At 60.3% G+C, this 22162-nt stretch overlaps 2 protein-coding genes across 4 annotated transcripts; one reads left to right on the forward strand and one right to left on the reverse strand.

Annotated features, from left to right (window-relative positions):
- Nucleotides 1-306: 306 nt before the first annotated feature.
- Nucleotides 307-10111, forward strand: ZNF362 (zinc finger protein 362). 3 transcript variants are annotated; one of them, XM_042022218.1, is made up of 10 exons: nt 307-1198; nt 1309-1393; nt 3247-3447; nt 6389-6453; nt 6587-6833; nt 6942-7263; nt 7395-7585; nt 8374-8452; nt 8528-8686; nt 8761-8874. In XM_042022218.1, the coding sequence occupies exons 4-10, from the start codon at nt 6442-6444 to the stop codon at nt 8771-8773; spliced, it is 1023 nt and encodes a 340-aa protein (XP_041878152.1). In that variant the 5' UTR covers nt 307-1198; nt 1309-1393; nt 3247-3447; nt 6389-6441; the 3' UTR covers nt 8774-8874. The 3 variants fall into 3 exon arrangements, with proteins under 3 accessions (XP_041878152.1, XP_041878151.1, XP_041878149.1); XM_042022215.1 differs by having other exon boundaries at nt 311-1198; nt 7361-7585; nt 8761-10111; XM_042022217.1 differs by lacking the exon at nt 3247-3447 and having other exon boundaries at nt 310-1198; nt 7361-7585; nt 8761-10111.
- Nucleotides 10112-11218: 1107 nt separating this feature from the next.
- Nucleotides 11219-21592, reverse strand: PHC2 (polyhomeotic homolog 2). The gene is made up of 14 exons (XM_042022219.1): nt 21384-21592; nt 21142-21300; nt 20993-21070; nt 20747-20908; nt 19514-19618; nt 19232-19445; nt 18417-18781; nt 17114-17273; nt 15573-15766; nt 13683-13812; nt 13452-13566; nt 12749-12890; nt 12253-12547; nt 11219-11864 (listed from the first exon to the last, which is right to left on the reverse strand). The coding sequence occupies exons 1-14, from the start codon at nt 21525-21527 to the stop codon at nt 11710-11712; spliced, it is 2418 nt and encodes an 805-aa protein (XP_041878153.1). The 5' UTR covers nt 21528-21592; the 3' UTR covers nt 11219-11709.
- Nucleotides 21593-22162: the final 570 nt, after the last annotated feature.

Here is a 22162-nt window from a genome sequence, read left to right on the forward strand (position 1 = left end):
CCCCCCCCGCAAATCCCCTCCCAGGTTGAGGATTTCAACTTCACTTAACCAACTTCGCCTTTTTCCACCTCTTTTTTTCATTATTATCATCATTATTCCATCACCCCCCCCTCCAAGCAGGAAGAAGAAGGAAAAGAGGGAGAAAAAAGGGGGGAAAGGGGGGGGGGAGGACATCGAGGAAAATACCCATTTACCAGGATTTTCCCTTTTTCTCTCCCTCTGGATGGTCTAATGGAAAAGTTAATTGCAGCCGAACGTACCTATTTTTGTGGATGTTGCATGTTTGGGGGGGGGGGTTTGCTTTTTTTTATGCATTCATGGTTTTTTTCTGACTTTTTTTGCTTACAGGGGGTGGCAGAAGCAGCACAGGGGCTGAATATTATCATTACCATCATCATAATCACCCTTATTATAATTTTCACCATTTTAATTCCTTTTCTCCTTCCTCTTTTCCTCCTTTTCCTCGCTGTTTTCTGCATTAACTGGTTTTGTCTAGAAAAGTGGTCTCGCTGGCTGGAAGGTCTAATGGAGGGGGGAGATATTTTTTTCATGGCGTTTTTGGCAGGAATGCGGCAGCTTTAGCGAGGGACCCAAATTTCCGTGGCCGTGTCCCAGAGGTCTGTCTGTCCCTCTCCAACATATATTTAGCCATATACTATTTATACATCCATAATCTCCCAGCCACGTCGGGGGGCCTGGGGGGGGAGCTTAGAGCCGGTGTGGCCACAGCGATGGATTTGAACCCAGGAATGATGAATTTTGATGATTTTGATTTCTTTTTCTTCCTTCAAGGTTGGAGGATGCTCCTTGTTGGGTTATTTTTTCCCCCCAAGCCTGCGGTCCTTCGGATAGCAGCTGGGTTTTTTAATGCAGGGAGGATGGAGCGGGTGAAAGCGGCTTCGAGCCTGAGGCCTTTGAGATTATAAAGTGATATTTTAGCAGAGAGGTAAAAAAGTTTTTTAAGTCCCTCACGGCGTGCGATTTGCCGAGAGGCGGAGGGTCCAGGGCGAGGGGATGGATTTCACCCCAATTTTCCAGCCAGCTCCCCATCCCTCAGCTTTCCCAACAGCTTGGGGGTGAACGGGGCTATAAAAAAAACCCACTTTTTTTTTTTATTTTTTTTCCCTTTTTTTTTTTTTTTTTTTTGTTGTTGTTTTCTCTCTATTTTCAGGCAAAACCCCACGTTCCCACGGGTCGGGTAGGTCGGAGCCGCTTCGCTTTTGTTCCTCCGCTGTGGGATCTCGCGCGCCGGGGGCTGGCGGGGGGTTCGGGGTGTGTGAAGTTGTCCTCCTCCTTGTCCCCCCGTAGAAAAACGCCCCACGTGCAGCACCCGGTCTCAGCTAGAGCTGGAGATGGACGCGGATAAGGGGAAGCAACGCCAGTACTCGCAGAGGTGGGCATGATGGCTGGATTGAGGGGATCACTGGGAAAAAAAAAAATCCCTGCTTTTATACATTTACATCTTAAAATAGCGTCTAGCTTAATGATGTGCATGCATGTAATTGTGTGTGTGCTGATAAAAATAATGTATGTATGCACACCAGAATCCAGGTATTATGTACCGATATAGATATTTATATATAAGCGGGGGCATGGTGTTTTTTTGGGGTATTTGGGGGGTGTGAGGGACTCCCTACCTGCCCCCTCCGCAGGGAGGGGACCCCACTCCCAGCATATGTGTGACCCCTTGATATTTCCCTTTTAAGAAATGTGCCTTAATATGCATAAAATAATAATGTTCACCCTCAACCCCCCCACCTTCTGCTTGTTCCCTTAAAAATGTGGATTTTCGGTCATTGGGCGCGATGTCATGACAAGTGCATGTTGGATCCGGTGCGCTCGCTCCCTCCTCAGGGTGATCTCCTGCCCGTGCCTCGGTTTCCCTGCGTGCTGTCACACATGGGTGACCCCCCCCGTGCTGCTGGGGGTGGGCATTTGCCCCCAGGCTGGTTTGCGGTGCTGCCTTTGCCTTGCAGGGTGCCTGGCTGGTCTCTCTTGGGGGATGGGTGTGTTTGGGGTCTGGGGGAGCAGGACCCCCCCAGGCTGGGGAGTGGCATGTTTTGTGGGGCACGTGTGCCCTGCGTCTGGTGCGTCACCCTGTGGGCTCTGGGTCTCCCTGTGGGCTGTCCCTGTGTCTCCTCTTCTGGGTCACAGGACCCGAACTGTGGATTTGGGGTCACACTGCCTTGGCCCCCGTCTTTTGGGAGCATTGCCACCCTGGTCCCCCCTTCACCCCTGATCTGGGGACCCCGCGGGGATCTCCAGCGTGGCTTTGCGTCCCCTCCCGCTTGCCACTGGTGCTTGGCTCCTCACCCTGCCCCGCGCACCCCTTTTCCTGCACGGGGACCCTCCGTCCAGGCTGGGGGCTCATTTTGGGTTGATTTTGCTGGAAATGCAGAAGGAGAAGCCCCAGCCCAGGGCCCTTCGGGGGGCGGAAGCCGGGGGTTTAATTGGTTCCATCTTGGGTGAATTCTTGTGGTGTGCGGGCCACCCCCTCCCCGAGCCACAGGGGGCTCGCCCGGCGTTCCTGTTTCCCAGCCGTGCCTGCCTTCTGCCCCTCTGCTTTGGGGTGAATCCTGCCCGGATGAGGACAGTCTGGGCAGGGAGGGATGCGCATTCCCCCAGGATGGTGCTAGATGCCGATTCCCACCCTGGTGGCTTTGGGACGCAGGTTTTGTGGATGGGCACTTGCTATCCCTCCAAAACTCCTCCTGCTCCAGGTGAACCCTAGGGAAACCTGTTCTTAAGAGGGGACGGGGGCCGTGGCCTTGTGTCTTGGGGGGGGAAACTGAGGCATGGTGCAAGGCAGAGCTGGGTTCCCTGGCCCAGGGACATGCCCAGGCCAGCGTCACCATCCCTGGTCTGGCCTGTGTCGGGAAGGACGTGCTGGGATTTGGGTGGGGGAAGGCGCAGGGGACATCCATCCCTGCGCTTGGTTCTTGCCCACCGCGCCGTCTCTGGCCGCCGCCGGCTTTCCTGCACTCGCCGCTTGGCATGGGGGGGTGGGAGCTCTGCCCTGATGCTCTTGCTGGGATACTTGGGGACGCCAAACTCGGTGTCTCGCTTGGTCGAGGACATGTTTAGCCACCAAGTGCTGCTCTGGTTACCCCAAATCCCTCCCCTCGCCTCCCAGACCCCCCACTTTCCGGCTGTACCAGGTCGGTGGTCGCTCACCGGTCCCTGGGAGCTGCCCCTTTTCTCTCGGCGGTGCCGTGAAAAGAAATCTCTTGTTTCTTTTTATTTCAGCGAAGGCGAGACAGAGAGGGCTGCCAAGGTAGAGGCGTTCCCTAGAGAACTGTAGCTTGACTTAGCGGCAGTTGGGTAGGAAGTTGGAAGGCTCTAGTGAGCTCGTGCCCACCCGTGCCATCATCTACCTCCCATCAATCTGGAGCCTCAGCGACACGTCTCCCCAGGCAGCTGCGCCCACCTGGCTCCAGAGGCCACCCTGTGAGTACCAACCACCGCCGACCCCTTGGCCCCGGCACCGCCGCCCCCTCGCTGCCGCCGCCCCCGCTCTCCCCTCGCCACCCCCAGCCCTGGCTTGCTGGCTTCTCCTGCTCTTTTCTCCCTGTGGGTGTGGAGGCGAGGAGGCTTTTGGTCTCTTTTTAGGGTGCTGCTGCTTCCCCCTGTGGCCTGGTTGAGCGGTGATGCCGGGTACCGCGCTGTTCTGGGGAATTTGGGGTTCAGCCCATGGTTTTGGGGCTCTGTGCATCTTCCTGCTTGCTCTTCCCACATCCCTCTCCTCTGGCTGGGCTGCTTGGGTCTCCACCATGCTTGGGCACCCACCTTGTCCCTGGGGATAACCTTCGGCACCCCTCGGCACCCAAATCTGGTGCCTGCAGAGGATGTCAGGGGCTCTTCCTGCCATGGTTTGGACCACAGGACCCCACGCCACTGGAGATGTTACCCAAGGGGAGTTTCCCGTGCCCAGACAAAAACTGGGAGGGCACAGAGAGCCCTACCAGCCCCCTGTGCCCTGCAGAGCCGGGGGGAGACGCGCCGCAGCATTCCCTACCCTTCATAATTTCCATTTTAATGGATTTTCTTTTTTTTCCACCTTTGCTGCATGTCAGCTTCCATTTTTCATAGTTAGTTGAGAATAGAGAAAAAGGGAGTTTTTATATATATATATATGTATATTTTTTTTTTCCATCTGCTTTCTTCCCTCTCCCACTCCGTTCCCCAGCCCCAGAGAAGGGGACGCCGCTCCCGACGAAACACCACACAATTCGTAAAATTAAATCGGGACAGGAACAGGGATTTTTAGAATTATTTTGGCAACGCCGACCATTTCTTCCCTCTTGTTCATCCAGCTCTGAGTGTGGTGGTTTTACAAATAATTTCTCATTTCTTTAGTAAGCCCTCCTCGGGTGGGGGTGGGGAAACACGTGATATTTATGCTTTTCTCCCCAAAATACCCTTTGTGCCTTTCCAGCCCCCTCCAGCTTTGCAGGAAGGATCCTGGGACTGGTGTAGGGGTTGGTGCCGTATTCCGGTGATGGTTCGGGGGCCACGCTGGTGGTTTTGATCCGTCTGGGTGCTGCTGCTGGCTCCATTGGAGCCCCGTGTGCTATCGGGACAGGGAGAGGGATGGACAGATGGATGGATGGGAAGGACAGAGGTCACGGGGCACCTGCTGAGATGGGGGAGCAGCTCCAAAAAACCCTTTTCTAATCATAGCTCCGGTTTCCTGTTTTCCCACGGCTGCTCCAGGGTGGGGGATCGCAGCCGGGGTGCTTGATCGTGCTGAGGGGACTCAGAGCCCTCCTGCCTGAGCTCCTGCTCCCTGCCTGCCTCCATCACAGGGGGCTCCCTGCTGCCAGCTCTGCTTTTGTCCCTGGTTCCCAGTGTCCAGCCCCTCATGTTGGCACCGGCGTCCCTCATCCCGTGCCCATCAGCCCAAGGGATCTTATATATGTGTGTATATATATACACACACACACACACACGTAGCCAGTGGGTAAATGCACGCCGTGGGCGGCCTGTGGGTACATATATAATTACACAGAATAGCTGGCAGTGGCTGCGTCCGTGCATGGGAAGGTGCATTTAACATCCCCAGTGAATTCCTGTTCTGTGGCACGCAGAGGGACTTTGCCTCTGCCCATGCCATTGGGATCCGGCCCTGCTCTCACTTCAAAACCCTGAAATTTGGTGCTTGAGCAGCTGGGAGGTGACCTGGAGTGGTTCAAGACTGGGAAGGGGAATTCCCGAAGCCGATGTCTGGGTGGTGTCCTGGACAGGCTGTGGCATTGAGGTCTGCCATGGGAAATTGCTCCCATTCCTCGATACCCTGGAACACACCTCGTCCTGTGCCAGGCTGCTCTGTAGCGCAAGGGGCAGGTGGTTCCTTCCTCCCCAGAATGGGGACGGTCCATCCCACAACTTCTTCAGGCTGGGGTAGCTGTTGGGATGCTACATTCTGGTGGGACCAGGATCCCCTTTCTCTGTGTGCTGCCCACCTGCCACTGGGGAGCTCAGGGTGTGTTTGAAACCTGGGGCAGCGAGTGTGAGGAGGAAGAGGAGGAAGGCTCATCGCCCCCAAATCCTGCCACCCCCAAAGCTTTTGGGGATGCACTTTGCTGGAGGCATCGCTCTAGTTTCTCCTGGAATCCTGGCCATGGCCTGGTTTATTTTGGAGCCAGAACTCCTGGGGGCCCCCTCCCATACATCCTATCGGGGTTCCATAGATGCTTACCCTCATGCCCCCATAATGGGATTTGCCAGGATGGTGATGCCTGGTCATGCTGGGCCGTTCTGCTGGGATCATCTTCTTGCTGCCCCATTCCAGCTGTTTCCCATTACCCAAAGATGGATTTAGAATTAATTTCCCCAGTGCCTTTAAGCATCTCCATAAATCTCACAGCCCTGCTGATTCCTGAACCCTGCTGAGCCGCTCCTGGGTGTCACAGGAGCTTCACTTGGCTTTGGAGGCGTATTTTGGGGGGGATTCAGCTGGGATTGGGGTTGGGTTCGATTTGCTGCTGTGCTTGCCCTCTCCCATGGCAGCGTCCCATCCACCTCTAATCCCTCCTGGATGGGAGAAATACTTCCAGAGCTTGGGAGATTTGGGGGTTTTCCCCAAATTTCAGCTTCCTCCTTTTCCAAATTGTGTCCTAGCACACTCACCAGTGTTTTGTGGTCTTGGAGGCAGGCAGGTGCTTTGTGTCCCCCTAATCCTACAGGAGTTTTCATCTGGGAAGATGCTTGGGGGATTCCCCAGCCCTGCCCCCTCCCCCCCCTCCCCCACCTGCTCCCTGCCTTTGCTCAGAGTCTGGGTCTTGCTTTTTGGGGGAATGATGGTTGGTTTTGGGGGTTTGAGGTGGAAGGGCAGGGGGGGCCGTGTGGCAGCCAGTGATGCTCCATAACCACCCCCCTCTCTCCCCAGGATGGCGGAGCCTCGCTTCAACAACCCCTACTTCTGGCCGCCCCCCCCCCGCCATGCCCAGCCAGGTAGGACCCCTGCACTGGGATTTTGGGAGGAGGGGGGATGAATGGATGTGGAGAACACCAAGGGGGAGGCTGGGGGTCCTGAGGGTCCTGGTTCCTCTGCCCTCACCCGCCTCTCTGCCTTCTCCCCCCTCAGCTGGACAACCTGGTCCTGATCAACAAAATCAAGGAGCAGTTGATGGCGGAGAAGATCCGCCCCCCGCACCTGCCCCCCACCTCGGTGGCCTCCCAGCAGCCCCTCCTGGTGCCCCCGTCGCCCGCCGAGAGCAGCCAGTCCATCATGTCCCTGCCAAAGCTGCAGCAGGTGCCGGGGCTGCACCCCCAGGCCGTGCCCCAGCCCGACGTGGCCCTGCATGCCCGGCCAGCCACCAGCACCGTCACAGGTACCGTGACAGGTCCTGCCACAGGTACCGCTGCTGGTCCCGCCAGTCTGGGGGCAGAGGGGGATGTGGGTCCCCTCAGAACTAATACTCTGTCACACTGCCCGCTAGGGTTGGGGCTGGCGTCCCGCGCACCGGCCGTCAGCACCTCGGAGTCCAGCCCGGGAACGGGGACCACCACGCCCTCGACCCCCACCTCCACCAGCCAGAGCCGCCTCATCGCCTCCTCACCCACCCTAATCTCAGGAATCACCAGCCCCCCCCTCCTCGACTCCATCAAGACAATCCAGGGCCATGGCTTGCTGGGAGCACCCAAGGCTGAGCGGGGCCGCAAAAAGATCAAGGCGGAAAATCCTTCGGGGCCGCCGGTGCTGGTGGTGCCCTACCCCATCCTGGCCTCAGGAGAGACGGCCAAAGAGGGGAAGACATACAGGTAGGCACACCCCCGCCCACTGTGGGGGCCGGGGCGATGGCGGGGAGCCCCCCCACCCCAGCCCGGTCCCTGCGGGGTTCTCCCCCACACCCTCCAGGTGTAAGGTCTGCCCCTTGACGTTCTTCACCAAGTCGGAGATGCAGATCCACTCCAAGTCACACACAGAGGCCAAGCCCCACAAGTGCCCCCACTGCTCCAAGTCCTTCGCCAACGCCTCCTACCTGGCCCAGCACCTGCGCATCCACCTGGGCGTCAAACCCTACCACTGCTCCTACTGCGAGAAGTCCTTCCGCCAGCTGTCCCACCTCCAGCAGCACACCCGGTGAGGGCCCCGCCGAGGGGCTGGGGACACTTGTTCCCACTGGCCAGGGAGGGGGACAGGCGGGCACCCCACACCCACCATCTCTCCTGACATCCTTTATGGCCCTGCTCTGCTTGTTGGTCCTGCTGCCGTCTTCATCCCCTTCATCATCATCCCCCATCATCTCCAGCACCTTCACGGGCTCCACCACACTCATCACTCCCACGATGCTCATCCATTCCCCCCACACTGGATGTCCCCATTGCCTTTATCATCCCCGCCACACCGTCCATCCCCTCCACGCTCATCATTTTCAGCACGTCCATGGGCTCCACCACGCTCATCATCACCACCCACAGCCTTCATTGTCCCCCACCTTCGTAGTCTCCACTACTTCCATTGTCTCCACCAGCTTCTTTCTGACCACATTTACCATCTCCATCACCTTTATTGCCTCCACCGTGCTCAGCCCTCCCCACTGTGCTTGTTCCCACCACTTTCTTCATCCCCACTGTGCCCCCATGCACCTGCCATCTTCAGTGACCCCACCGTGGTCATCTGTCCATGCAGGCCAATCCATCTCCTCCACACTCATCATCCCAACCACCTTCACAGTCTCCAGCACTTCCATCCTCTCCCAACCCCCATCTCTCAGCCCCATGTCTCCCCCTTCTCCCCTGTCACCTCCTGGGGCACTGATGTCGCTGTGTCTATTGTGACCCTCCACTCCAATGTGACCCCGTGGGTGGGACCAGCACTGTCCCTGCTGGTGGAAGGGAGGTGACAATGACCCACGTGTGTGTCCCCAGAATCCACACCGGCGACAGACCCTACAAGTGCCCGCACCCCGGCTGCGAGAAGGCCTTCACCCAGCTCTCCAACCTCCAGGTCAGTGTGGGGGATCCCAGGGCAAGGGGGCACAGGGTCACCATAGTCCCCCCCTGACTCCCTGTGTCCCCCCAGTCCCACCAGCGCCAGCACAACAAGGACAAGCCCTACAAGTGCCCCAACTGCTACCGGGCGTACACGGACTCGGCCTCGCTGCAGATCCACCTGTCTGCACACGCCATCAAGCACGCCAAGGCCTATTGCTGCAGCATGTGTGGCCGTGCCTACACCTCGGTGAGCACTGGGGATGCCCCCAAACCTGCCCCCAGCTCCCCCGGGCCCCCGCTCACCCCTGTATCCCCCCACAGGAGACCTATCTGATGAAGCACATGTCCAAACACACGGTGGTGGAGCACCTGGTCAGCCAGCACTCACCGCAGCGGACGGAGTCGCCCGGCATTCCCGTACGGATCTCCCTCATCTAGGTGGGGAGGGGGACAGGACCCCCCCAGCACGAGGAGGAGGAGGAGGAGGAGGAGGTTACCCCCAGCGCCGCGGGCCGTGCCCGGGCCGTGCTCCTGCCTGGTTCCCGCAGGTTTGGTGACATCCAAAGACGGTTTCAGAGCACTTTGAATCTCTGCGGTTTGGTTTCTTTGGGGGGGGGGCAGTGGGGGGGGGGGGTGCCCCCCCCCACCAGGCCCCACCTCCCCCATTTTTGGATACAAATATATATATATATATATATATTTATTGGCCTAGAACTTGGTGCTGCTAAAAACCAGAAATTCACCCCAAAAACGAACCGTGGATGGAGCAAAACGCAGCTGGGGGAGGGGGGAAGGGGGGGCGCCCCCCCCCCCCCCCCCCCGGGGGGGGGGGCCGCCGGTCGGGGGGGGTGTTTAAATATTTTGGGGTTTTTTTGTGTTCTTTTGGGGTCGCTTTCAGGGGCGAAGCCGCGGGCAGAGCCGCGTCCCCCTGGGGCCAGACCCCCCATTCCGCAGCCCCAGTTTTGGGGGGTTCGGGGGTCCCCCTGCTTTGCCTTGTGCCTGCGTGTACATACCCCCTGTATAGAGCCGGGGGGGGCGCTCCCCCCAAACTCATCTATATTCTGTACTTTTTGGTTCATTTTGGATATTAACTGTGTTATTTTTTATACACTTTTTAAGCCTTAACTCAGCGTTTCTTTGGGGTTTTTTGTTTTTTTTTCAGGGTGTTTTATTTACCTTTTATTAATTTTTAATCCCCCCTGTTATTTTTTACCCCCTCTATTATTTTTACCCCCCCATCCCCTTATTTTTTACCGCCCCATTATTTCCCCCCTCGATGTTGTACGATATCAATATTGTAACCTTTTTTGTCAGCATGTTAATACTGTGTAAATATGCCTCTTATACACTTAGCCCCTCCTTTTTTCTCCCCCTTCCCCCAAATTTTGGGGTTTTTTTATTTTCCTCGCTGCCCAGCCAGGCCAGGCCTCCCTAGGACTAGTTGGTACCTTATTAAAAAAGGGGAAAAAAAGGAAAAAAAAAAAAAGAAAAGAGGAGAAAATGGACAAAAAGTTGCCTCCCTCCCTGTTGTTGCCACCCCCCCGTCCTGCATTGTGGTTCCTGGAGAAGCCGGGGGGGCCATGGCCTCAAAGTGTGGAAAAGGAGTGAAACCCCCCCAGCCCAGCCCCTTTCCAAAAAAAGAGAATAAAAGAGAACAAAAAAAGACCAAAACGGGAATGAATGAAACTGGGGGGTTGTGTTTGGGGGGGGAGGGGAAAGATGGGGGTGGTGACTTCACTGTGGGGAGGTCTGGGGACACAGGCCTGGTCCCTGTGGGGCTGCAGGAGGGGAGGGTGAAGCCGTGGGCCATCCCCACCAGGGGGGTTGTCCCCAGAATTTCCCCAGGGAGGGGGTGGCAGTGCCTTGTCACCGGTGTTGCAGGGTGAAGGTAGTGACTCCTGGTCCTGGTGGGGGGACACCAGCTCTGGGGACGGCCCATTGTGGCCACCACTGCTGGGGACATCTCACTGTGGCCTGGTACACTTCATGGCCATGAACTCTGGTGAGACCTCAGTATGGCCACCAACCCCAGGGAGAGCCAGCTGTGGCCACCACCCTGGGGGCCCTCCAGGAACCTGTCACCACCTCCAGGGACACCTCATCATGGCCACCGCTCTGGGGTCACCACACTGTAGCCACCAGCCTCAGGGACATGGCACAGTGGGTACCATCTCCACGGCCACCAGCTCCAAGGATCTGTCACCACTGTGGCCACCAGCTCTGGGGACACCTCAGCATTGTGGTTATCAGCTTTTGGGACACCACTACAGACATCAGTGCTTGGGGACACTGCACCATGGCCATGTCACAACCACAGCCACCAGCTCTGGGGACACCTCAGTACAGATGCCACATCCAGGGAGCCCTCACCAGGCCTGGCATCTCCAGGGACATGCCACCATGTCCCCTCTTGTCCCCCTCCCCTACTTTGGAACCCTGTGTCCCCCTAAGCACTGGGACTTGGGGGTCACCTGGAGATGTGGAGGGTCCCACTGTCACCACTGGCCCCTGGGAGGGGGACATCACGCCACCCCCCCGCTTGGGGGGGCAGCAGGGAACACAACACCAACCCTCTCCCCATTGCCCACAGGAGGTCCCACCACCCACGGTAGCACTTGGGGACATCCCTGAGTTGCTGCCTCAGTTTACACGAGAAGAAATTTGGGGGTGGGAAGCAAAGAAAACTGGGAGGGTCTCAGGTTTTTTTTTCAGTGTTTATTAAAAACAAAAAACAGGAAAAGGGGGGGGTGGGGCCATGTGTTTTTTTCAAATTTTCTTTTTTTTTCTTAAAAAGACCGTGCTGGCCAAGGGGGGAGGGGGGGGGGCCTCCGCCACCATCCTCTGCTAAGGTGCCCCCAAAACAGCCCAGTGTGTGGGGGTGTGTGTGAACGGGGGGTGACGCCTCCTCTGCGCCCCCCACCTCTCCCTGACCCCCTTTGCGGGGGAATCTGAGCCCCCCTGGGGCCCCAATCCCAGCTGGGGGAGGGAGCACACATTAAGGCAACCGTCCTGCTTGGCCCTGCTGACTGGGGGGGACATGGGGGGACACGTGGGGACCCCCCTCCCTGCTGGAGAAGGGGGGGTGACCACCCGAATTGGGGGGGCTCTAGAGCTACGGGCTATTTACACCCCCCGGGGGGGTGGGGGGGGCGGGGTGTGCTCACAAGTGTCTCCCCCCCCTTGCCCCCTCCCCGGGGCCGGGAGTCCTGTGAGGGTCCCGGGAGGGTCAGGGATCCCGTAGGGGGGGTGGGGGGTCCCGTGGCCCCCCCCTCAGGAGTCCTTGAGCATGTTGATGCGGGCGTAGATCTTGAGCGCGGGGCCCAGCTTGATGTTCATGGTGCTCATAAGATGATCCTCCTTGAGCAGCAGCAGCGCCTGCCCGTCGATCTCCTGAGCCCGGAACTCCTCTGCAATCTCCTGGCAGCCTGTGGGGAGGGGCAGCATCAGCAAACCCTCTCAGAGCCCCCAAAAATACAGTTAGGGGCTTCTCTGTACATAAATCCCCCCCCCCCCCCCAAATATTCATGGATTTATGAGTACAATCTATGCCCCTCCCCAAATATATATGGGGTTATGTGTGAGTAAATCATCCCCCAAAAATATATTTATGGCGTTATCTGTGTGTAAATCCTATTCAAAAATATATTTTGGGGATTCTCTGTGAATAAATCTCACCCCAAAACCACATTTCTGGGGTTATCCTTGAGTAAATCCCTCCTTGAACGTGTCCTGAGGGACATAAATCTCCCCAAAGCCACATTTCTGGGTATCCATTGGTAGATACCTCCCTGTCCACCCCAGGACATTCCTCACCCGGCAGCGAGCGGATGAACTCGTAAACGTCCTCCACGTTCCACTTGCTGGGCTCGCTGGGCAGGAAGCGGTGGCCAAGGCCGGGCAGGTCACGGCCGTGCACGTCCGGCAGCTCCATGTCCCGCAGCTCCAGGTCCCGCTCTCCCTGCCGGCGCCGGGACGTGGAGGAGCTGGCGGAGATGGGCGACAGCGGCTCTTCATAGCTGGAGTTGTCGGAGCAGCGGCTGGAATCCTCCTGGCTGTGGTTGAGCTGCAACGACGCCGTCACCGACCCCGCTGGGACAGACCCCGGGGGCTGCGGGGGCAGCGCTGGCCTCAGCACCTGCCCCATGTCCCCATAATTCAGGGACAAACCCCAGCCTCAGCACCCACTCCATGTCCCCAAAATTCAGGGACAAACCCCAGGCTTGGTGCCCACCCCATATTCCCGAAATTTGGAACAAATTCCAGCCCCAAGGCCCACCCAGCTGGGGACAAGCTCCTGTCCCCCCCTCACCTGTTTCTTGCTGTCCTTGCTCAGGGGGGGCAGGGTCCCTTTGCAGCTGCGGCGCCGCCCGTGGGGGGGCCCCCCCGGTTTCTGGAGTTTGCTGCGATCGGGGTGGAACAACCCCACCCTCTTTGTGCAGCCCACATTGTACCTGCCATGGAGCCACGGGTCACAGAGGGGTCCCCACCCCACCGGGGGGGATTTTGGGGATACATCTACTCCACTGGAGAAGAGGGGAAGGGTGGATTTTGGGGTTACCCCCACCCTAGCAGGTAGATTTTGGGGCTACCTCTCCACCGCTGGGTGGATTTTTTGGGGTCACCCCAACCACGCTGACCTTTACCCTGACAGGTGCATTTCTGGGATTACCTCTACTCCTGTTGAGTGGATTTTGGGGTTACTCCCACCCCCTCCCCCCGTGAACTTTTGGGGTTACCTCTACTCCGTCAAGTAGATTTTGGGGTACCTCTACTCCACTGAAGAAGGTCCAGATGAGTTTTGGGGTTACATCTGCTCTGTCAGGTGGGTTTTGGGGTTGCCTCTACCCTGCTGGGTTGATTTTGGGGCTACCTCTATCCTGCTGAGGAGGGGACTGGGTGCATTTTCGGGTTACCTCTACTCTGTTGAGTGGGTTTTGGGGTTACCTGTACCCCACCAAGGAGGGGATGGGCAGGCTTTAGGGTTACCTTTGTTGGGTGGATTTTGGGGTTACCTCTTGGCACAGGCCATGGAGCAGAAGCGCTTGGAGCGCTTGAACTTGTAGGCGAAGTCAACGCGGCCGCAGAGCTCACACTTCAACTTGGGGGGGTTGCCCTCCTCTTTGGATTCTGGGGGGCGTGGAGGGACACCCAGAGAGAGAAACCAGCCAGCTCAGCCAGGGGGGCTCCGGGAGAAATCCCGAGGGGCTCCCAGGGGCTGGGCGGGCTGGGGACCCGGGCGCTACCTTGCAGGTACGGCTCCTCCATGTCTGAGTCGGTGGTGGTGGTGTTGTCCTGCGGCGGGAGCTTGTCCGGCAGCAGCTCCTGCGCATACTGCTTGTGCAGGGCCCCCACCAGCAGCGAGGAGCGGCCCACCTGCACAACACACCTGGCTGCACCCGCGCCCTGTGCCACATGGAGCCCTGCCTGCGGCACGCGGCTGGCATGGACCATCCCAACCACCCACGTCAGGGATGAGGGTAAGGAGAGGGGAATGTGTCACCAGGTACAGCTCTGCACCTTCCTGGGTGAAAATCTGAGTGAGGATTTGGGGTCTAACAATTCTTTGAGTGACCAACTCCTGACCCCCCAATCCAGGAGCAAGGATAGGGAGAGGAGGATATGTTACCAGGAATGTATCTGCCCCTCCCCAGACGCTGAAGTGATCAATAACAAGGGCAAGGGTTTGGGGGTTCATAACTGTCTGAGTGACCCACTCCCAACCCCCCAAATCCTGATGCCCCCTTCCCAATCCCTCATCTCCAGGAAGGACAACAAATACGCTGCTGGGAACAGTTCTGTGTCTTCCCAGATGATGGAAATGCTCAGTAACATGGATGAGGATTCGGGGTCTAACAACTGTCAGGGTACCCCATTCCCAAACCCTCAAATTCAGGAATAAGGATGCAGAGAGAGACATTACTGGGAATGGTTCTGCTCCTTCCTGGATGATGTCCTTGATTATATGGGTGAGGATTTGGGGGTTCATGATGGTGGGTGCCCCATTCCCAACCTCCCAAACCCAGGAACAAGGGTATGGACGTTGGGCTACGTTACTGGGAAGGGCTCAGCCCCTTCCTTTATGACAAAGTGCTCAATAACACGGGTGTCCATTTGGGGTTCATGGTGGCCCCATTCCCAACTCCCCCAAATCCGGAAGTCCCCTCTCAACATCCCAAACCCACGAATATGGGTAGGGATAGAAGGATACATTACTGGGAATGGTTCTGTCCCTTCCTGGATAATGAAGTGCTCAAGGACATGGGGGAGGATTTGGGGCTCAGAATGGTGGCTGCACCATTCTCAACCCCCACAAATCCAGGAGTAAGTGTATGGATGAAGGGAAATGTTACCTGGACTGTCTCAGCCCCTTCCTGGATGATGGAGCCCTCAATGATGTGGGGGGAGGATTTGAAGTTACTTCTCCCAACCCCCTCAAATCTGGATGCCCCTTCCCAGCTCCCCAAGCCCAGGAGTGCAGACAGGGAAAGGGGGGGATACGTCACCAGGAACAGCTCAGCCCCTTCCTGAATGACAAAATGCTCAGTAACATGGGGGAGGATTTAGGGGTTCATGAGGGTCTGGGTGCCCCACATACAATCCCCCAAAATCCTGAAGCACGTTCTCAACACCCCAACCCAGGAATATGGGTAGGGATAGAGGAATACGTTACTGGGTACAGTTCTGCCCCTTTCTGGGGCAGGGATCCCTTTCTGACAGCACCTGTGCTCACTCACATGGGGGAAGATTTGGGGTTACTCCTCCAGACCCCCAAATCCAAAAGATCCTTCCCAAAACCCCAAACCCCAAGATCGGAGCAGGGACAGGGGGATACCTTACCAGGAATGATTCTGCCCTTCCTGGATGACAAACTGCTCGATGGCGTGGGTTAGGATTAGGGGCTACCCCTCCAGACCCCCGAATCCAGAAGCCCTTTTCCCAAGCCCCCAAATCATGGGATAAAACTACAGATTGCGGGATGTGTTACCGGGAACAGATCAGCCCTTTCCCGGATGACGAAGCAGGGGAGGATTTGGGGGTTCAAGCCCGTCTGTGCACCCCACTCCCAACGCCCCAAATCCACGAGCCCCCTCTCACCGCGCCCACCCCCGGCTCTGGAGAGCGGGATACGTTACCGGGAAGGGCTCGGCGCCCTCCTGGATGACGAAGCCCTCGATGACGTGCGTGAGGATCTGGGGTTTCACGATGGCCTGGGGCGGTTTGTTCTCACCATTGTGGGGGGCGGCGCCGGCGACGGTGGCGGCAGCGCTGCCGGAGCCCGAGGTCATCCCGGGAATGCGGGGCTGCGCATGGAGGCGCTCGGGGGGCTCTGGGGACAGCGGGGACACGCGCGGGTGAGGGGCGGGCGCTGACGCCGCGCTGACGCGGGACCGCGATTTCCATACAGCTGGAACGGGGAGCAGCTGCTGCCGCTCCCAGTGCCACCAGTGCCGCCCAGAGAGCCCCGGGCGGCCCCTGAGGGGCCGGGAAAGGAGTTAAAGGGGCCCCCCAAAAAACCAGAGGGGTCCAGACACTCCCAAGAGACCCCAGGAAGGACCAGTAGAGCCTCAGTGCGTCTCTGTACGACATCAGTAAGGCCGCGTCTGCCCCAGTACGGCCCCAACAGGGCTCGATCTACCCCGGAAAGCCCCGACCGCCCCCAGTAAGGCCCTAACAAGGCTCGATCAAGCCCGGAAAGCCGCTATCTCCCCCAGCAAAGCCCGGTACGACCCAAGAAAGGCCAGAACTACCCCAGTAAGGCCCCAATACATCCCAATAAAGCCGCAACAGAGCTCGATCTACGCCCGTAAGATCCCAATAAACCCCAGTACACTCCAGTAAAACCACAGCACAGCCCAGTGAGGCCCGATAGCCCCAGCCCAGCCCGCCCCGGCTGCTCTCCCCTCGAGGCCGCCCCGGCCCGACGGGGCCCTCAGGCCGCGCAGGCCCCGGCAGCCCCATCACCTTTGTCCGGCGGCGGCTCCCGCTGCCCCCGCCCCTCCCTCGCCCGGGCCGCGGGGCCGGACCGGGGCCGGGGGCGGATGCGGAAGTGAGGTCAGAGCCGCCGCCGCCACCGCCCCGGGCCGGGCCGGGCCCCCGCGGTCGGCGCTCACTCACCGGGCGCTCAGCGGGTCGGGGGGTCCATGGCGGGGGGGCCGGGCCGGGGATGCGGCGGGAGCGGCGCCGGGAGCTGGGCCAGGGCCGAGCGGGGACAAAGGCGGCGGCGGGGGCGGGGCCTGGCCCGGACACGCCCCCGCGCGCCCATTGGCGGCCGCTGCTGCCGCGCGCACCCGGGCCACGGGAGGGCGGAGCCTCGGGGCGCGGACGCGCCTTCCCCACAAGGTCCCGCCTCCCGCACCCCCTCGGGGGCGGAGCCTTCCCCATGCGGGCGTGGCCGCGCGGGGCGGGACCCCGCCTCCCCAGCTCGCGCGCCAGGCCAGCGGCTACCGAGAGGGGCGTGGCCACGCCCCCGCCCCGCGGGCGCCCTCCATGCGTGAGGCTGAAGCGCCCAGCCCGCATCCCCCGTGCCAGCCGTGGGTGGCACCGCGGACACGCGTGGGATGAGGGACCACCCCCCGCGCACAGCCCGGCCTCGACGTCTCCCTGCTGCGGCTTACGGGGATGGGGCTGCATAACCCCATGAGTGGGTGCCTGTGGGAGTGGGGCGGGGGCTTACCGTGCGTGGGGGGCCGCTCGCCCTCAGGGGTGTCGGGGCCCGGGGGGGCGGCGGGCGGCGAGAGGGCGGGGGGCTGCGGCGGGGCGGCAGGCGGGCTCTCGGCGCTCCTCTGCACGGGCAGCGGGTCCCGGCGGGCACCCTCGGGGACCCCGAGGGGGGGCTGTGGTGGCAGGGACACGCGGTGGGGCAGGGTCAGGTGTGCACACGCACGGAAGGGGGTCAGGGCAGGTGCGTGTGCAGGTGGCACACGGGCATGCACCTGCATGGGTGGAGCGTGCACACTCGTGCATGGGTCACACACACGGGTGTGCCTGGAGCAGGTATGCACATGCACACATGCGTGTCACAGTCAGGCACACGTGTCCAGACACACCTGATCTGGCATGCACATTTGCACAGACGTGCACGGAGCCTGTACACACTCCCACAAACACACACGTGTGTGGGTCTGGTGTGAGCATCACACACATGCACAGAGCAGACACACGGGGATCAAGCACATGTGTGCACACATGGGTCAGGCAAACACGTCTGCACTCGTGTGCATGGACCAGGCACACACATGGATCTGACACACACATGTACATGCACATGCATGGACCTGGAGCGAGGATGCACACACATGCACGGAGCAGACACACGTGCACATGTGCATACATGCACGTGCATGCATCTGGCAAAGCTGTGCACACACACGTGTGCGGATCCAGTGCATGTGTACACACGTGCATGGATCAGACACACACGGATCTGCCGCACGCTCCCCATGTCACAGGACCAGGTACACAGAGACACAGAAGTGTGCATGGATGGGGCAAACCTGTGCACACGGGTGTGCACAGAGCAGATACACACACACGTGCACGGAGCAGGTACACACGTGCAGTGTGGCCTGAGTGTGCACACCTGCAGACTGACGTGACTCGGTCTCCATGCACAGGGCAGGAACGCACAAGCACACACGCGTGCAGTGATTGTGCACTTGCACACCCACGTGCGTGTGCACACATCTGACTCCCCAACATCCCCCATTCCCGCTCCAGTGCCCCCATTCCTCCTCCCCTCCCCTGAGCTCCCCCCACCAAGGGGCTTGGGGGCCCCTCACCGTGAGAGTCTGGGGGCCACTCACCATGAGGATTTGGGGGAAGTTTGGGGGTTTGTCACCGTGACAGTTTGGAAGAATTTGGGGGCCTCTCACGGAGAGGGTTTGGGGGGAGTTTGGTGGGAGGCTTAGGAAGGCTTTGGGGGATGCTTGGGGGCCCCTCACCATGAGGGTTTGGGGGGAGGTCTGAGGGCCCCTCACCGTGGGGCCGGCGGGCTGCAGCTGCAGGATGACAGCCGAGGCGTGCTGGAACTTGCGGGGGGCAGCATGGCAGCCGGGGTGCCCGTTGGGGGGGCCGCCCTCGCCCCCCACTCCCTGGGGTACCCCTGCTTTGGGCTGGGGGGCCGGGCCAGGGCTGACGGGGGGCAGGGGCTGGAGCTGGGGGGCGGCGGGGGGGCCCGAGGTGAGCTGCCCACGGGGGCCCAGCTGCTGCTGCTGCTGCTGCTGCTGCTGCTGCTGCTGCTGCTGGATGACGAACTGCTGCTGCTGCTGCTGAGGCGGTGGCTGCGGCTGCATCGGCTTCGGCGGCTGCTGCAGGAACTGGGGGGGCTGCAGCGGAGCATAGGCTGCGGGGACAGCGATGGGGACAGGGATCCCCCCTCACCACCAGCACCTCAGCCCCAATGGAGCCACCCCCAGGATCTCCCTCCAGGAGGCTGCTGCTCACTCTGATCTGTTCCCTCTGGTGCCCTTGGACAGCCAGCTTTGCCAGCTCCTGCTGCTGATGTGGGGGGCTGCGCTCAGGCTGTGCCAGGGTGGGGGTCCTCAGTTTTGGGGGCCACACCAGTGCAGCACCCCAGGCTCCAGCACTCCATGGAGTCCCCTGGCTCATACCCTCACAGCCCCAGCCCCCTGCACCCCATAGGACCCTGGGATCCTATGTGTGCTGAGACCCTCCCAGACAGGTGACAAGGATTCAGGACACACCAGTGTGGGCCATCACCAGGTTTCAGAGTGACCAGCCCGTGACTCCCCCAGCACCCAGGGGTGTCCCCCACCCCAGAGCAGCCCCTTACCTGGGGTGACGAGCGGGTGGGCAGCAGCGGGGGCGGTGGCGCGGGCCAGGCCATGGGCACGGCCCTCGTGCCCCTCGGTCTTTTTGAGGTGCTCGGCGGGGGGGGCGGGCGGGGGCCCCGGGGGGGGGCCAGCCCGGGGAGGGCCACCCCCGGGGGGCTTCATGGCCAGGGCAGGGAGGTGGGGGCCGGCGGGGCGCAGGGCCAGGCTGTGCACCTGCAACAGCAGTGGGTCAGGGGTGCCAGGACAGGTTTTGGGGAGCTGGCAGGGGTGGGGAGACTCACCTGAGGGGTGGCGGGTGGCGGAGCGGGTGGTGGGGCCGGTGGAGGGGCTGGCGCGGGGCTCTCGGGCCGGACAGCGCTGACGGGGCCCGTGGGCGTGAAGATGAGCTGGGGACAGGGAGAGTGGGTGCACAGCTCACCATGTCAAGGGGGGCACATCCTGAGTGTCCCCCCTGTGTGTCCCTACAGGGTGGCACATGGGCATCCCTCGATCTATGTAGGGTAGGAACAGGCACGCCCACTGGGGTGGAGGGCATCCTATAGGGCAAAGAGCACCTGCTTGGGCACCCAGTGGGGCTCTGGGTGCCCTGTGGGGTCTGGGCAACCCCAGTGGGATGGGGGACGCCCTATATGGCGACTGGGTTCCTCCACCAGGGTGAAGGCACTTCATGAAGTCTACACACCTCACTCTCACAGGCACCCTGTGACAGGCACCCGTGGGGTCCTCAGACCCCCCAGGAGGGTGAGGAGCACCCCATAGGCTCTGGGCACCCTATGGATTCCCCATGGGTCCCAGGCACACTACGCAGAGCAGTGAGCACCCCTACAGGGTCATAGCAGGGCCACAGGCACCCTGTGGGTCTTGGTCACCTCACAACAGGATGATGGGCACCCTAAAAGTCATGGGCACCCCACAGTGAGACAATGGGCACCCTAAGAGTCCCAGACATCCCATGGCTGGATGACAGGCACCCCCTGGGTCCTGGTCACTCTGTTGTGGGATCACAGGCACCCTACTGTAAATCCCAGGCTCCCCACAGTGGGGCCATGGGCATTCCATAGGTCCTAGACACCCTGAAGCTGGATGATGAGCACCCTGTGGGTCCCAAGCACCCCACAAGAAGACAGGGGATGTTCCATGGGTCCCAGGCACCCCACAGCAGGATGATGGACACCCTATGGGTCTTGGGCACCCACAGTGAGACAGTGGGCACCTTATGGGTCCTGGGGACCCCACAGTGGGATGATGGCTACCCCATGGATCCTGGGCACACTGGTGCAGGGCTGAGGGCACCCTATGAGTCTCAGGCATGTCATGGGTCTTGGCATTCCACAGCAGAGCAATGGGCACCCTCAAGGGTCAGGGACCCTAGAGGATCCTGTACACCCTACGCCAGGACCATGGGCACCCCACAGCAGAATGATGGGCCTTCCATGAGTCCTGGACACCCCCAGCAGGATGATGGGCATCCAACCAGGATGCTGAGGCATGCCATGTCCCAGCCCCACCCTTACCATCTGTGCCCGCAGGTACATCTGGGCCTGGCTGGCGGTGAGGGCAGGTGAGGCGGTGTTGCCCAGCAGCACAGCCTGCTGAGCGATGCCCGACGCCCCGGGCCCCACGCTCTGCGCCCGGTTCAGCAGCTGCGCCGCTGCTGGTGATGTCGCCAGGTTGATCTGGAATAGGGCATCGGGAGAAGGGTGGGGTGCTGGCACAGGTGGGCACGGGCAAGGGGGGTGCCGAGCAGCTGAGGGACTCACCGTGGGCTGCTGTGCCGTGGCTGGCTGGGTGCCATTGCCCCCTGAGGAGCCACTTTGCCGGTTCGCTGCCAGGCTCGCCTTGGGGAAAAGCCGAAGGTGAGGGGCGCGCCAGGCCTGAGCAAGCCCCGGTGCCCGCGGGGTGCCCATACCTGCTGGACGGCGGCCAGGCTCTGGAGCTGGGCACTGGTGAGGTGCTGCTGCTGGAGCGCGGCCGTCTGCAGCATGAGGTGCTGCTGCTGTGCCGCGTACATCTGCTGCAGGTACTGTGCCGCTGTGTTGGGCTGCCGGTGCAGCGCCTGCTGGATCACCTTTGGGGGGGAAAACGTGGCCCTGGGCTGCGCCACGACCCCCCTGGCAACCCCCAACCCTGCAGTGCCCCCCAGCTCCGTACCTGCACGGTCTGGCGGTCGGGGATGCCACTGTAGACGGAGATCTGGGGCCCAGGTGGGCGCGTGGCCGCGGTGCTGGCGGGCGTCGGGGCTGTGCCACCGGCGCTGCTGGCGGGAGCCGGGGCTGGGAGCTGCTCATTCTCCATGGTGGGGCCGGGGCGGGATGGAGAGCGTGGGTCAGACTAGAGCTGGGGGGGAGGAACAGAGTGAGGGGGTACCCCTGGCACCTCGTGTCCAGATGAAGAATGGGGGGCTGGAGTCACAGAGGAGGAGGAGGGTGGGGTGGAGAAGAACGATGGGAGACCCTGTGGTTCATCCTCATCCACCAAAGTGTGGGTCAGCGCCCCAGGGGAAATGGGGAAAGGGAGCATGGACAGGAGGATGGAGAGAGCAGAGGGAAGGGAGGGACAGGAGGAAGGATGGACAGAGGGAAGGCTGGAAGGCAAAGAGATGGAGGTGAGAAGGTAGTGATGGATAGAAGGATGGACTGGAGGAAGAGAGGGATGATGGGATGGACAGACAAAAGGAAAAGAGGGAAGGAGGGAAGTAGGAAATGGACAGACAAATGGAGAGAAGGAAACAAGGGAAGAGGAGGAAGGAAATAGGAAAGGGACAAAGAACAGACGAACAGAACAGACGGAAGTAGGAAAGAGATGGAAATAAAGAGAGAAACCAAGGGAGACCTGGAATTAGGAAAGGACAGACATAAGGACAGGTGGAAGTAGGAAAGGGATGAAGGATGGAAGGACAGAGAGAATGACAAACAGGAGAAGGAAAGGGA

This window comes from Corvus kubaryi, unplaced genomic scaffold (assembly GCF_017639235.1).
Source record: "Corvus kubaryi isolate FWS band 111438036 unplaced genomic scaffold, C.kubaryi_AGA036_p1.0 37189, whole genome shotgun sequence".
Lineage (NCBI taxonomy): Eukaryota > Metazoa > Chordata > Aves > Passeriformes > Corvidae > Corvus > Corvus kubaryi.